At 31.8% G+C, this 15,894-nt stretch overlaps 2 protein-coding genes and 1 long non-coding RNA gene across 6 annotated transcripts in view; 2 read left to right on the top strand and 1 right to left on the bottom strand.

Annotated features, from left to right (window-relative positions):
* The window catches only part of LOC117219149 (uncharacterized), a 118,114-nt gene that overhangs the window by 92,506 nt on the left and 9,714 nt on the right, over window positions 1–15,894 (bottom strand). For 2 of the 3 annotated variants that reach the window (XM_033468077.2, XM_033468078.2), the window contains exon 1: window positions 1,207–1,782. In XM_033468077.2, coding sequence (XP_033323968.1) covers window positions 1,207–1,395 — 189 coding nt within the window. In that variant the 5' untranslated portion in view covers window positions 1,396–1,782. Of the gene's footprint in view, window positions 1–1,206; window positions 1,783–15,894 lie in introns of those variants that run through there. The other variant, XM_033468076.2, reaches the window with a different exon arrangement.
* On the top strand, window positions 1,738–2,595 carry LOC143260381 (uncharacterized). Its single transcript, XR_013034527.1, has 2 exons — window positions 1,738–1,878; window positions 1,963–2,595. It is a non-coding gene; the product is annotated as an uncharacterized LOC143260381 (long non-coding RNA).
* The window catches only part of milt (trafficking kinesin-binding protein milt), a 102,231-nt gene continuing 90,208 nt past the window's right edge, over window positions 3,872–15,894 (top strand). Inside the window, exon 1 of one of the 2 annotated variants that reach the window (XM_033468073.2) lies at window positions 3,872–4,065. In XM_033468073.2, coding sequence (XP_033323964.1) covers window positions 4,051–4,065 — 15 coding nt within the window. In that variant the 5' untranslated portion in view covers window positions 3,872–4,050. Of the gene's footprint in view, window positions 4,066–6,389; window positions 6,969–15,894 lie in introns of those variants that run through there. The other variant, XM_033468072.2, reaches the window with a different exon arrangement.

Raw genomic sequence — 15,894 nt, 5'->3', positions numbered from 1 at the left:
AATCATAATTGTTAACATACATTGAAAAATTAAAGAACTAATTAAAAATTTCAAATAATTACTTATATATTTTATAAATATCAACAATATTGTATCCTACAGTTTACAAAACGTATGTTTTTAAAGTATTAACTTTAGGGGAATTTAATAACATTAATAAGCATCATTTGTACTACTTTATATTTTTATGTTTAATTCTTGTTACTATATTTTTTGAATATATACATACAATGCAATATATATCTCAATAATAAATCTTAAATCTTTATAGCAAATAAATTTGAACATTTTACTAATACTATGGTTAATATATGTATATTACTGCGATAAGTACCTTTCTTTTTAAATATACAAACTTGTATTTTTTCTGCAAAGTTATATAATTTAATATGTTTTCAAGTACAATATGAGATAAAAGGAACAAAATACATATTAACTTTCATCAGTTTATAATCTAATGTATAAGAATATAGCGTTACGATACAACTAAGCTAGAAATTAATGACAGTTTTAGCATACAACACTGTAAATATGTAACGTAATTAAATAAAATTCTACTAAAATGTCATAAAGGTTTTATTTCATTTTCAATACAATAAAATTTGTAGCTAAGAAGATAGGTATCTAATGAATGTAAGTTCCTGTAAATTTGTTTATACGTAAGATTGCTTATATAAACATCCATAATAGACTTATCAAAATTTCTGATACTAGATTTAAAATTTTATTTGAAAAGAATAAGACATTCTATAAATATTGTAAAAATGTTCATACGTATCAAAAGCATATATTGCACATGAATGAAAGACTATCTCAGTAACTATATTTTTATGTTTCACATTTCATAATCATTTTAGTATTCATAGAATCATTGTGGCATACATGTAAAGAATATATTAACGATGCGTTATAGTAAAATCAATCAAAACAAACTTGAATTACTACCAAACAAATAATGTGCAAAAACATGTATCTTATGCAAAACATATATGAGACTACTGCACGAGACGTCACGCATACACATACGGAGCTATACACATATACACGTATAGATGAGAATTTTGGGCAAGTACTTTAATTTCACCGCATCAAATCCAAAGCATGATTCTCAAAGAAGGTAAGAATGCACAGGCGAGGGATGGGGAGGGGGGTGATATCAAGCAAGTCGCATTGAAGAGAGAAGCAAGGCGGGGAAGGTTTTCTAACCTTGAACAACTCCTTGAAGTAAGGGCTGCACGCGGAGAGGACAACCTTGTGCGCCTGGAGACGCCTACCATCGCAAGCGAAGGTGACATCGACGAAGTCCTCGTCATCTCTGAGGGCCTCGAATTGGCTGGTGATGTTAGCTTGAAAGTTGTTCCAACGCAAGCAAAACTGCTGCTGACTATCCGTCATTCTCCTCGCTCGACTCCCTTCGACCTCCTCTGTCTCTCTCTCTTTCTCTCTCTCTCTCTTAAGCTGAGAACCCCCCACCACCCACCCTCTATCCGTCTCTCTTTTACTTTCACCTTCTTCTATTTCTATCCTTGTTCCGCTTTTTCCTTCTTACTGACGGCACCGCTGTTCTTTCCTCGTCGCACACTTTGACTTCTCGAATGTGTATCTTTCTCTGTCTTTTTTCCTTCCAGGAGACACTTTAAGATTTTTTGAAAAATATTCAATTATGGAAGATTCATTGAGACGAAGAGGGTGAGGGTGGCTTCACAGGTTAGGGTAGCCTGTTTTAATGCACCCTCGTGCCAGTAGTTTCAGATGAGGCTCCCATTACTCTGGAAAAAAAATGGCAGGTGCAAAAAGTGCAATCGATGACTGAAGAGGAGATGTGTGCGTGGGGAGAATCGATAGACGGCTTACCAACGTTCCAACGACAAATGTAAAGTGAGAAAGTAAATCCTCTATGTATAGTTTATTTTATTCATTTTTTCATGTACCAATATTTTTCTTAATTTACTTAATTTTCAGAGAAAGTAGTTTACTGTATTTTTGATTATATTTAGAATCATACATCAAAATAAACAAAATAATAGCTTTTAATTTAAAAAAAAAATGTAGGCCTTCCAAGTTACTAGATCTTCATCTAGAGATTTCCTGTGATCTTTACGTATTTGATCATTGACTACATACGGAAGAATCTCATAAAATAAGATATTTTTTAATGATTTAAAGCCGTAATAAATAATAGCAGTTATCATTATTAATGTTGCATTAACCACAAATAATCTGTAATGGATATTGCGCATATGTATAATGTGATATAATATTATATAGAATTTTCTAAAATAAAAATATGTATAGGTGTTTCTAAAAGTTAGAATTAATTATTATACTTATTAACATATACACTGAAAGAAATAATATTTTTTATCATATTAATTAATTAAATTTATAACATTTATATTATTGTTCTATACGCATTGTTAAGTAATTACATTTATGACATCATTTATTGAAAAGTTATATAAACTGCAGAAAAAGTGCGCCATTGTAATTATTTTTGACAATCAATATTTTGAACCATCCTTTTATTACAAGGAGCTACAAATTATCAATACTTTTTATGTTTTTATTGGTTCTCAATAAAAATAATAAACTAAATGCGCTTGATTGCTTAAATTATTTCCCTATCCATATTCATTACATATCTAAAATAAACATTTACTATTACAGAAGAAACTAATATTAAAATAAGTTTAAACTTAACAGTTTGTATGCTATGTTTTTTGTTTTTATACATTTTCGAAAGTATACATACAAATTATTCGATGTTATTTATTTTAACGATTTGTTTTTATTTTTCGTATATATAATAACACTAAATTCTTCTTATGTATAGATATACAACACTGAGGCTGAAATTATAGACAATTAAATATTAAGTAAGATATATGATACAAACAAATTATCGTCTTCGAAATGTATTAGATAATTTCATAAAGCACAACATGTTTCCGAAAATTATGACTAAAACAAGATAACTGTAATTATCAATCCTTTATTTAATATACATATATATTGCATTAGATAAAAGTATATATTTATTCCTCATATTTCTTCAGAAGTTTATAAGAGTACATTGAATTTTTCAATTATTATAAAAATTTGTAAGTAACTGTAGCAAAAGAATATATATGTAGTATGTACGTTAGACTAGTGTCACTAATAAAATAATGGATATGTTGGAATAGTAAATACGTATTTCGAAAATAAAGAAATTATAAATACAAAACCACATTGTAAATAATTTTAAAAAATTTGAAATATGAAACCACCATCTTGTCAATAATCTTCAAAACGAAAAGATGTTAAACGACTTGTTATTTATGCAAATTCATTAGTCATTATTGAAAAGTTGTAAAAAATGTATCAGACATATTACGAAATAAACGTTGATAAAAATTTATTTATTTGTACCTACAGTACATATGAAAGAAACATAATATATCTTCACTAACACAAATAATGATATAGAATATATAATAAGTAATGATATAGAAATAGATTAGCTTAGTAAATATTTTATTTTAAATATATAATAAAAAGTTAACAAAATCTCAATTATTTGTCACTTCTTATTTAGCAGATACTATATACATAAAATAGACAACATCTAGATCCATTAGCATTCTATTTAAAGGAAAGTTAAAATTCTATTAGAAAAGATAAATAACTATAACCAAAAAAGGAATATTTAGATATAATATAAATGTTTCAGTTTATCTATATCTCTTTAGCTACATAAAATATATATATGTACAACTTTGAAGTTGTGTAACAACTGATAAATGAAACAGGACCGAAGGAAAATCTTCCGTGATTATAGAACTATAGGTAGTTTCCACATCCTGTGAATTCAAATACGTTTCATCACCCGGTATATGTTCGTCTTCGCAGCTTCGGACAGCTTCGGCCGTCATGGACGCTCGAAATTTCTTTGGAAAATAATTCTTCAGGGAAATTTTCATATTGTTCTGTTGTGGCAAATGTGAGAAATATTTGATGATAAATCAACCAAATTCCAGACAATTTTCAGTTATGTGACACAAGCAGAAAATGTCGGAAAGACAGGTGAGTCAGATCTTCTTGTTTTCCACTCAATTTCCTTGCTTTGTAACATGTTTTCTTTTCCCCTTCTTGACATTTTATAACTGAAAACTTGTCAAATATTGACAAAATGTATTGGAAAAGAAAAATCAATGCGAATATTATGATTATTGTTTTTAACCTCGTTTCGAAAGGTTACTGCGGACAACTTAATCGATACATTGTCCTCCAATTTCATTTCCTCGTGTAATAACGAACATGATCAACTATTTCCTAATCATTATATTTAATTATATTATTTTTTAAACTTTTTAAAATGAGAATATGTTGAGTTTTCGCGTCTAAATGGTGCATGTTAGAGGTTGAAACGTCGCTGTAACTTTTATTAGGTTAACCTTTCTTCCAAGTATACTTTTATGTTTAATTTCATTCAAATGAATTCAAATATGACCGAAGTTTTATTCATATTTATAAAAGAATATGTAATTTTTTAGAATTTATTGTCATTAAGTATTTTAATATGATTCAATAGATTTGAATTAGGTGGATAGGTATTAAGTTGTGTGTTGTGATGAATAAAAAAATACAAAATCTAATGTACCTAGTTCATCCAATAAAAATAGTGCAGTATATATCATATTATCATGTTTCACAAATATAAGATTGTATGTTATGTTTGCATGATTATTATTTGAACTAGTTCATATCAACTGTTGACAAGGTATATATATTTAGTTTTTATTAATGTATACTAGTTATTTTATATCTATACAGTGTCTTTGCTTACTTACTCTACATTTGATTTTTGTTCTATATGCACAGAAACATATGATCTTAATCTTTTGAAGTACATATTGAAATATTCTATTACTTCAATAACAACATTATTAGGTTGGTATTCTTATTATTTCATTGTGCATATAATTTAATTGTCCTTTACTTTTACAATATCAGTGTTTCACAATATAGAAAATGCATCAGATATCGAAGATCTAATCATTTAGATCTAAAGGTTCTTCTGTAGATAATGAGATTTATATCTATAGACTCCATTCATAAGGCTTATACCTGAGTTAGTTCTGTTTAGTGTCCATGTAACTTAATCAGTATAAATGCTAGATTGTTTAATTTACTTTTTTGAGATAGTTTTAAATATTTAGTTTTTATAAGTTTTGGAATATTTATGAATTATTTTATTTTAATTATTAAATATTTTTCTTTGTGTTTCCAGAATTTGTACAGTGTCTTCTTTTGGTGATCGTTGTGGTTTCCCTAGTGGAAACCAAAAATTACATACTACGCCACGGTGAGTTTATGATTATTTTCTTTTATTTTTTGTGGGATTTGAAATTATTGAACTAATTAAAAATTATTTCATATTTATTAAACAATTCAAAAATTATTTGTGCTTTTTATGATACTTTATCAAAAGTAACTAACATTTGTGTGTGTGTGAACAGGCTATATTTCTAATTCTAATATTTTTTATTGTTTGCATTTATTTAATTTCCTATATTATTTAACTTTGTGTTTGCATATATTGAATAGTACGATTGAGTCATTAATTAAAAATGAGAAGTCGCTAACTATCAGGAAATATAGATACAATGTAGACAACACAACATTCAATAACCAAACTGTTGCGTCTTATCAAACAACTGTCATTTTAATCTTAATATGGACTTCTCTCGCAATTAGAATAGTATCACCTCCAAGAACAGAACGGAAACCATACTGAATCATTCAAATGGTGAACGAATACTAAATTTTCAATATTATTCTATTATTTATTGTATATTAGGATTTCTACAGTTTAGCAATAAATTTGTCTTATAATAGTAAGATACAAAATATTATAATATATTCATATAATATTAACTTAATTAAAACTTTCGGTAAATTCCATTATAAATTTAATGCGCACATTGTTATATCATAGACTTTGTTTATATTGTATTGTATCATATATATTGTTTATATTAACCGGTCTCTACTTTTTTATCATTTTGTATTTGTTTGGTTTAATTGAAATCTCGAACATCACCGTTTTGCTAAATTAGATGTATATCCCGATCATTTTGAACGGGATAGACATTACGAAAATGTTACCAGAGTTTCGAATCTAACTGTACAATTGTTATCAGCATATACATATTAAATGATAACACGGAGGAAAAGATAGAGTGATTTGTAGGGATCGATAAATTGTTCAGAAGGTAGCCAGTTGCTTGTTCGTAAGTTTCGGGATATCTGTGTCCGCATTTCAACGTGATATTTTTATGATACGCGCAATTGCACGTCGCCATTACAAGTGAAATCCATATCCGGAAACCAACAATTTTGCGACAGCGAATCTTACATTTTTTTTTGCTTTCGTAAATGCAAAAGCGTTTATAAACGGATAATTGCCTGTGCGTTCAGTAATCTTCTGCGAACGCGGTAATCCATAACTTTTAGTTTCACGGTTTCAAGTGAAACACGCACGTTTTCGATCGCGAATTATCAAAGAAGCAATCAAAGGCAACTAAAGCGTTTCGCTTTAGCGGGAAAAATTTCTTTCAAAATTTTCCACCCTCCGTTATCGTCAGCAATTATTGAGACAATAGATCTACGCGCGTGTGAAAACATCCCAATCGTAAATCGGGACCAGAGACGAATTTTTATGTCGGAGGATCGGTACTTCTGCAGTGGAAAATATTCTCTAAGGTGACACTCTCGTGATCAGTTCGTCCGAAATGATACTCAGAGGAATCGCGTTCGCCGAAGCCAGGCGGAACTCCGCCAGACGCATTCTGAAACCTCAAAATTCGAGTTGCGAAAAAGACAACGCTGAATTGACCTACGACGGAGTGTTTCATCGTAATTTGGGGACAAAGCCGACATTTTCGCAGTCGTTCGGCGAACATGGCTCAGCATCTTTCGGCTTTGTAAGTTCTTTTACTTGTTTTGCCTTCTTTTTTCAACACGATCTAACCGTCTTTGTTCAAGCAATGGAACTGTTTTCGTTCTCGTACCTTTATGGGACATGTTATTGGTCGAGATATTGCGGTTTGCGAAAGATACGGTGACGTTGCCTTTCATTTGTGTTGTATCTAGTGTTTAGAAACAATGTTCTGTTCTTTGCAATTCGACGAAGCAGAGGTTTTAACGTGAATTGAGGAAAGGTTGAAGCATGCGATCTTCACACGAGATATCAACTAATAAGTAGATTATAAATTCTTTGTGAGAAACTTCGGGAATTTTTCGACAGATGCACCTTTGTTCGTATGGTATGTTTAATCGGTATTATGCAACTTTTCCTGGTTCTCTAATACTATATTAATAGAAACATAATACCGAGAAATATGGAAGTGCTATTCAGATTAATATTCTGTGAACTTAAATGGCCTGCAAGCGATTCATATCTTCGATCTAACCAGTTTCTACAGGTCGATTCGTTGAGCATGCCGTCTCTGTTTCTGTTATCGCGAATTTATATTCCTGATATGTTCGAATTAATTAAAACAGCGGTTTTGTAGCGGTCGGTGTATGGACGAGAAAATTTCATTTTATTACGCATGTGACATTTACGTTGTTGTATTCGTAAATTCGTTAATATTCTAAAGTATCGCTTCGTACAAATATTTTTAGGTATCTGGGCAACTCATGCCTTACATATGCTATAATTACAGAATTCATTAGAAGATGGTTTCTCCAGGATATATTCTTTTAATAACGGTGAACACCTCATGGGGTGTTCAGGTGAAAAATGTATTATGCCGCACCGATATCTATTCATTTCTGTATATTCATGTACGTATATTTAATTTCATCTTAGCCTTCCCAGGCGTGAGATGGGTGAACACATTTTACATATCTTATTTCTAGTATTTTTACTTCTTTTGCTATCTTTTATGGTAGTCTTTTTGTGTCTCTGATACCGCAAATGATTATACCATTCGTACATAATAATTATTTACCAAAAATCGTGAAAGTTTGCTACGTTTTCCATGATTATCCCTGGATTTATTACTGAAACGTGTATCTGCAGTATAATTTTTATTTGGGGAGATATACATCTACGATCCCGTTTTGGAAATTTCCAAGAGAATGTAGCGATTAGTACACCCCCACTCTCGATTGTATTAATTGAGTTGAGTCAGAAGCTTCCACTTCCAATTTTCATGTTTCTCTCCATTGAAGACAATTAACAATTAACTTCTCCCGTATCATATGTCTCTGATTACACAGCCCGATGAATTTGAACGTTCACTGTTTGCGTTTCGATAAATGGCAGATAATTCTTATAAATTTTGTCACGTTGAAACGTAAAATCGTTGTTGGACAATGTTACCATTACATTTAGTAGTTATGGTTAATTTAAAACAATCAGATCAATCGTTATTTTGTTGCAAAAATTTCACATAGAAGCCAAGAATAATTTAATTTCTTTCATTAACACTTTGCCACGTTACAAGCAAAACAATTTTATACAATTAGAGTATTTTATTTAATCAAATTAGAATTGAGAAGTTAAGCTGTATGGCATCAATTACTTTTTCAATATGTTTATGTTTTGCGGATCTTGATAAAATTAGGAAGTTATAATAGATTAGCGTAACAATTAATTTTCAAATCTCAGCAAATTCTATTCCGTCAGTGTGTTAATAATTTGAATAGCTTGAAATTAGTGCATCAACATTCTTAGTCTTTTTTAATCTTATCATGGTTTTCAGTTTTTTATTCAGAGTCCAGTTATTATTTTTTCTTTCTGAGCAACTTGTTCGTGGAAACAATTACAATTATTATATAATAATCGTGTGATTGACATAGATTTGTAATAGTTTCAAGCATACTCACATGTAACAAAATGATTGCTGCTGCCTTTCCAGATTTTGACACTGCTCAACTCTTATTTAACAATTTTCGTACTCTAATTTCTATAGTTTGAAAAATATAAGATATATACACAGGAAATGCATACATCTAACAATACAGGTTTGATGTATCCAAAAATATTTATGTCACTGTGCAATTCTTACGTGACAATTTTCGTACTGATTTTTCCGTTTAGAAGAAGAAATTTGTCATAGAAGAATTCTATGAAAATCACAAACGTTCACACTTGTTAACTCGATACTCCAAAAATTAATCCCTTTATTACGTATTTAATCGTACAGCAAAACATGTCAAAGATGCACATTCTTATTAACTCGACACACCATAGTTTTCAAAAGATGAATCACTTTATTACTCATACAGAACGAATAGGTAAACAATCGCACAACGGGAGAAAACCAAAGCTATCGAATGACGTATGGGACATAACTGTTGAGCAATTGTTATGTGGGAAATTTAAATCGAAATTAAAACCGCGCGAACCTATCCAATAGTTATAATTAATTAAGCGAAACCGAAGAAACACGTTTCTAGCGTTGATCGTTAATCATTGTCCGAATCGTACGAAGTTACGTTCTGACGTCTTTAATTAGCTGTCCAGCGTTTTTACATATTTTAACCATCTGTAACTAGATGTAACTTCGAAGTCACGTACCTATTTATCATGTCTTTTAGCCTAATTTGCAAAGATATCTTGTCCTGTTCCTTCATAATCGAAAGTATTATCCATCATGATCTTCAACTTTTACTTCACACAACAGACAAGATTCGAACTCTTCGAATTAGTTAAGTTGTTGTTAATGTACATGCAAGGTTTAATGTTTCTCGAGTTACATCAATGTCTGTGTACCCATATACAAATTTTGGACTATAGAGAGTCCAAATTTTTGGCGTGTTAGAAATTCGTGTTGTAGGAGAACATGAGTTATACGGGAGCCTGCTGTACCAAATTTTCTCATAAACGGATAAAATCCGCAGTCTACCGATCTGAAGAGAGATCTCTGGAAGATGGAAACTGGTTCGGGCGTGAGAAATTTATTACAGCATGCTACACCTGGGAAGACTTCGCTAACCTTCGAAAGACGAGCGATTTCACCGACATGCAAACTGGGCGATGGTTCCAAACTGACTCATCACGAAATTATCGCTTTTTATGTATCGTCGAACGAGTATTATGCATACATTAGAATCTCAAACACAGCGAGTCGTATTTATGAGTAACATGTTCTTTGAAATCACTACTGTTATTGGCGCAATATTTTTAGGGAGGGTCTGCGATAAAAAGCGGATTTTGAACTGATATAAAGATCACTCCTCATGTTTTCAATGAAAGAGCATATCCATTTTGTATTATTCACGTAACTGTTGTCAAACTGTACGATATTTACTTGAAATTAGAGTTGTGCTAAGATAACGAAGTCGGTTACTGTGGGGGTGATCAATTTTGGCTTTAATTAACTTTATATTTATCGAATAACACATACTGAATCTTTTTATTACGAAGTAAACGAAATAAAAGAATTGTCGCGTTTTTAATGTGAATTTACTCTAATATATGTGGCAGAATTAAAAAATTGCAATGCATAATCTCCTTGATTACGGAGGAGAAATGAAGAACATGGATAAATGAATATGCGATTTCAAAGTTACAGTCGGCTATAGAGAATTAACACTAACAGGTAGGTGCCTCGACTAAAAAAGATCTACATAAAATTGTTCTCAATCAAATTTTCTTTGTCGTTTTACGTTATTAAGTCGAAAAAATAATATCCATATTAGCGTGATCCTTGAGCTTGATCTGCGCTGTAAAGTGTCTTTATTTGAGGTACTAATGTAGTCGATTTTAATCTCATTCCAAATGATTCCATTTTTTTCAGTGATGATAATAATATGATAATAATTGTCTTGCAGAACTAGTTGAAATTAAATATTACGTTTCCGTCCCGTCACAGAGCCATGTCATTGTTCCCTTCATGTTGAATATTGAATAGCGTTTTGACCTCCGACAGCGGATGTGGAGTCACCACGCTGACCCGATCTGTTTGTATAAATTATGTAGCAACTTCTCTGAAATGAGCGAAAGCTATTTATTTATATGCACATAGATAAAATACGTGCTTTATTTCAACGCGCTGAAAATATATGTTTCATTTTAATGTTATGCAGTCTGAACAATGTAATACCCGATGTAATAAAAAATGCGATTTGCATCATACGTACTCAAATAATTTTTTTACTGGGTCGTTTGTGTCCCTGTATCCGCCGTGCGTTCGGTTACAATGACTATCCGAGGGTTAATTTACTGGTCGTTTTGCACAGTGCACACGAACTAGCTCACATTTACCGTCTGATCGATTATAATGTTGCCATCTCATTCTCGGAACGTTGGAATCGCAACATCAATCATTTATTCGCGATAATTATTTTCGAATTGCCCCTGAAATATTTCAAGTTGCCCCTCGATGAGACGTACACGTTGGAAAACACCGCTCTATAGGTCGGTGCAACTTTGAAGTCACATATCGATTTATCAATGTTCTTTTATTTTATTTTATTTTTAGTCATGTTGCAGTAGAAGGAGTAATGCCTAATCAAAGAGATAATGCATCGCAATTTTCAAATTGTACTTACGCTTTCTCTTTCAATCTTGAATTTGCATCTTCTCGTTTCGGAAGTTATTTAGTTACGGAGATTATTTTGGATCCTTGTGTATAACAAATTCGGACTATAGGGGCTCTCGGCACGCCGTAACTAAGTTGCGGATTTTCTGCAGTTATGGTAGATATAAGTTAGTATAGACAGTAGAAGAATTGAAAAATGTTGTTATATTATCCTCGAGCTATGAAACTTGCTAAAAAATAAGACAGGTTTTTACTTTACACCGGTTCGTCGCAATTGAGCTAGAAAATTTTTATTTTGCACAAAGATCCTCAGTCTAATTATAACTATCGAACGCGGCTGAATATTTTTACTTCGAATTTTGCTTGAAGGTCTAGGGTACTGATCTCTATAAAACGGAACTCTGAGATTTTGTCGTAAAAGATACAAAAAGCAATTGTTTTCTAACTGCCACAATATTTGTACAAATTCGAGCAACGAGCGATCAACTTTCTAACTTTCAGTAAAAAGATTATACAGACCAAAAAGCAAAATTGACCTTCCATCCTCGCCTACATCAGAATATTTACAATCGATAGGAAGTAATACTGGGGACTGGTTGATATTCTATAAGCTAATAAATCATCAATACTTTTACTAAAATTGATAGGAATATTCTTCTAACTTCTCATAAATCTTATAAAAATTTCATACACAAATTTAGGAAAGGTTAAAGAAATTCACGCGTATGACACAATTGAAATATGCACATATACAGTGACTTAAAATGAAACTCGGACGCCTATATTTTTTCACTTTCTCAGGTTATTATTAGCATCAAAAAACAAATTAAATAAATAATAGAATTAATTGAAATCTGCACATGTCTCATTAAGGTCTCTAGAAAAATTAATATGTCTAGAAGGAATGCTTAGAATATTGTTAAATAAAATTATAAATGATCCTCGACGAACTTATTGTCAGTTATAGACATTTTTGAATTTCTAAAATTTCGCTGCTGCTATAAATTTTATTCACTCATTTTCATCATAAATGCATTAAATCCACGGTCTAATTATTATGCAAACATAATATGAAAATAATGCGAATCTATACTGTGGCACATATTCTGGCAGTAATGAGAGGAAATTATACTGATATTGTTAAACAAATACGGACGATAACAAATCTAGTACATACAGATTATTCACGCAATTAACCTTCATTCAGCGGATGCCGAGTTCATCTGTGTTCAAACTATTACGTTTATGTCGTACTACGATTTATCTATTATAAGTGAATTTGCTATTAAGAGAATAGACAGAATAGTTTAGTATTTCAATTATCATTCGCGAAATTCTTTTGACACTCCCACGGCGGGCCATGGGTCCATTTGACCCCAAGTATGAACATAGTTATATCACTGTCTAGCTTGTGACAATTGCAATGTTCGCATGCTTCATTAAGTTCCATAGAAACTATTGGGATTATGGCTTGGATTATTTCTCAAATGAATATGATATTAATTCTTTTTCTTAAAAGTTTTATTTTTACTTTTATTTGAGAGAAGGTATATGTACGAAATGACTGAGCGACCGGCGACTGAAAATCGCCTGCTTATATGTATACCCTTTTTGGTGTGGTCTTCTCCACCAATCAAAGACGGTCATTCATCGCGTTTTACATTGTATACGCGATACTGGGATCACTAACAGTCAGAGCACGATGTGCTCTAACAACACCGGCGATGATATATCGCGGTATCTATAATATGCAGTTTACATCACCATCGGTGCGCGCTAACGGAACCGGCGGAAATGTAAACTGATATTTTCGAATCTCAGTCCTAAGTAAACTATAGATTAATTTTTGTCCGAGGCTAAAGTTTCTTTTTCAACAGAAACACCAACATGTGTTGTTTTAAGATATTGATCTGTAAAACTGAGAATGTAATAAACGTTGTCAATTCTGATTATAATAGTTATGAAAATGGGTCGTTGTCCGAGGGTTATGGATTATGTCATACGTCTGGTTTAGCCGTGTATCTTTCGGAAGGCAAATATTTACGGTGTTATCAGTGGTGTTAGTTGACTATGAATTGTAAGTTAGGCTTAACCTAGGCACTGACCCAAAGACAATTTTCTTCTATATTGTTTCACAATAATGACAAGAGCACGTTTTTTTTCAGATTCTCTACCATTTTTATAAAGCTAGACTGGCATAGTTCGACGATATTTTGGAAATGGATTTCTAGACCTTTATCATTTTTGGCAATCTAACGCAGCACTCACAAATAAATTAAAATGGTTGCATTAATTTTTTAATGTGACCGATCTTGAAAAGTAACAAAATATAGCTTACGAAAGATATGATCCATGAAGAAATGATTTAATATATCAGATTTTATTTTATTTATATTTTCTACAATTACGGTTTCTAAACCGCGAATGTTCCCTTTTCTTTGGAACATCCATCGTTAAATCGACATTTATTGTACCATTTTTTCATTTTATGTGTAACTCTGGAATGGTCGCGTGGGGTGCTTAACACCCGAGCTATTTGTTTCTTTATTTTGTAGCGAAATGTTAAGTGGTGTCACCTAGCTGCCAATAGCTGCATGAGCTTTTAATTAAGAGCCACAGCAGCGTGATTGTGTTCTCGGTATTATTTGTGCAAGCCTCTTGGGGTGTCGCGCACCCCACGCGTCGCTTTATGTAATTTTAACTGACGCGTCCGGTCCAGGGTTAAGGATTCAACGCTTCATTCGAGACGTGGCCTTAAATGCAACAAATTTAGATGCCGATGATCTTAAAATCACAAACAGAAAATGATCTTGAAAGAAGAAATTCCTGTTTTTCACAAGTAGACCGCGGATCATCGCGCATTTATGGAATGTGCAGATTTTCAAAATGCTTTTAGTTGATAAAGTAAACTGTTCTTTGATTCTGATTTTTCTAAAATAACGTGTGAAAATGAGAATTTCCATATAGATCCGCAAATTATATAAGACTATATAAGTCCGATCGACTTTCATTAGTGGTAAGAGTAGGCAAACATTTTCATAATCGTTTCAGTAACATCTACGCTTTTAAACTAAAAAATCTTTCAGTCTCGAAAGACAGTTATGAAAGACAAGTCAAATATACGAAGCGATCAAATGATTTTGTTCATCCTGTATATGCTTCATTAAGCAAGTGCATGCAAAATTACCGATTCGCAAAATATGAACGAACAAGAATTTATATTTTTAAGATGAAAGGTTATTGTGTCGGAGAACTTTTTGCGAGAACTCAATTGTAACGATTGCAACAGTATCCCCTTTTGAACAAATGTTCGCTGTTAGTTCCGTGTAATGAAAAAATACATTTCTGCTAATTACAGTGTTCTTGTACCTCCGGCATTGTGCAAAGCTATTTCACCGAACATGTTTTTCACTGATCGTTTTTCACTTTCAACATCGAAAGTATTATTTTGCTCAGAAAGTGTAACATATTCTTCGGAATTAATGAACCCGCAGGGTGTAATTAGAAACGAGTTTTGTACAAGTCATTTAAAAGTTAATGCGCTGGTACCAGGCGTATCTACAAAGTCTTAAGGTCGGCGGTACTATAATTTCTTACGTATAATTGGATTGTATAATTAACAATATTCTATTCAAAACAACTGTCTTCGGTTGGTCCGTCACGATGACTTTGATATTGTCCACAAATAATTAACGTACAAATAACTAACGTGACTAACCACAATTATTCGGGTTAAGCAAAGTGACATAAATGCTCGGACAACAGAACAGTTATGTAGTTAAAATACCAGATGCCATGTTTATTAATTTGTACAATAAATCGTTTTGTATATGATTCGCTTTTGATTGAGCTGATTACAGGTAAAACGTATTTAAATATTTCGCAATAGATTCTGATATTGGAGGATCTATTCGAGGTTCTATCGTGTGCTTTATGTTTGGATTAAGAAATTTATTCAATAATTTTCTATGCAAGAATGTTTATAATTTCAATAATACCAAAAGAAACCATGTGAGAACGATTGTTTTGATCGACTCTGTAGGTTTAATGCTTTCGTGTAATTTTACAAAATTCATTTGCAATCATTGTGACTGTTTGTCGTCGATTGGACGTCAAGAGTTCTCACATTAGTCATATTTTTCTCTGATTTTGAACTTCATAGTCCTGAAAAACGTTTTACACGCGTTCTACATTTTACAACGAAAAACTGAAGACACAGAATATATTACAAATTCAAACGTCTCCAATATCATTGAGAAATTTTGTTCGCGAATAAATCGACCACGGATTTGAAGACTGATGCTTCCCATTTACAATGACCTCTCAAAAGTAGGTGTACGACTATTTTTAGTCG

Source organism: Megalopta genalis, chromosome 12 (assembly GCF_051020955.1).
Source record: "Megalopta genalis isolate 19385.01 chromosome 12, iyMegGena1_principal, whole genome shotgun sequence".
Taxonomy (NCBI): domain Eukaryota; kingdom Metazoa; phylum Arthropoda; class Insecta; order Hymenoptera; family Halictidae; genus Megalopta; species Megalopta genalis.
This window is presented reverse-complemented; position numbering and strand designations above follow the sequence as displayed.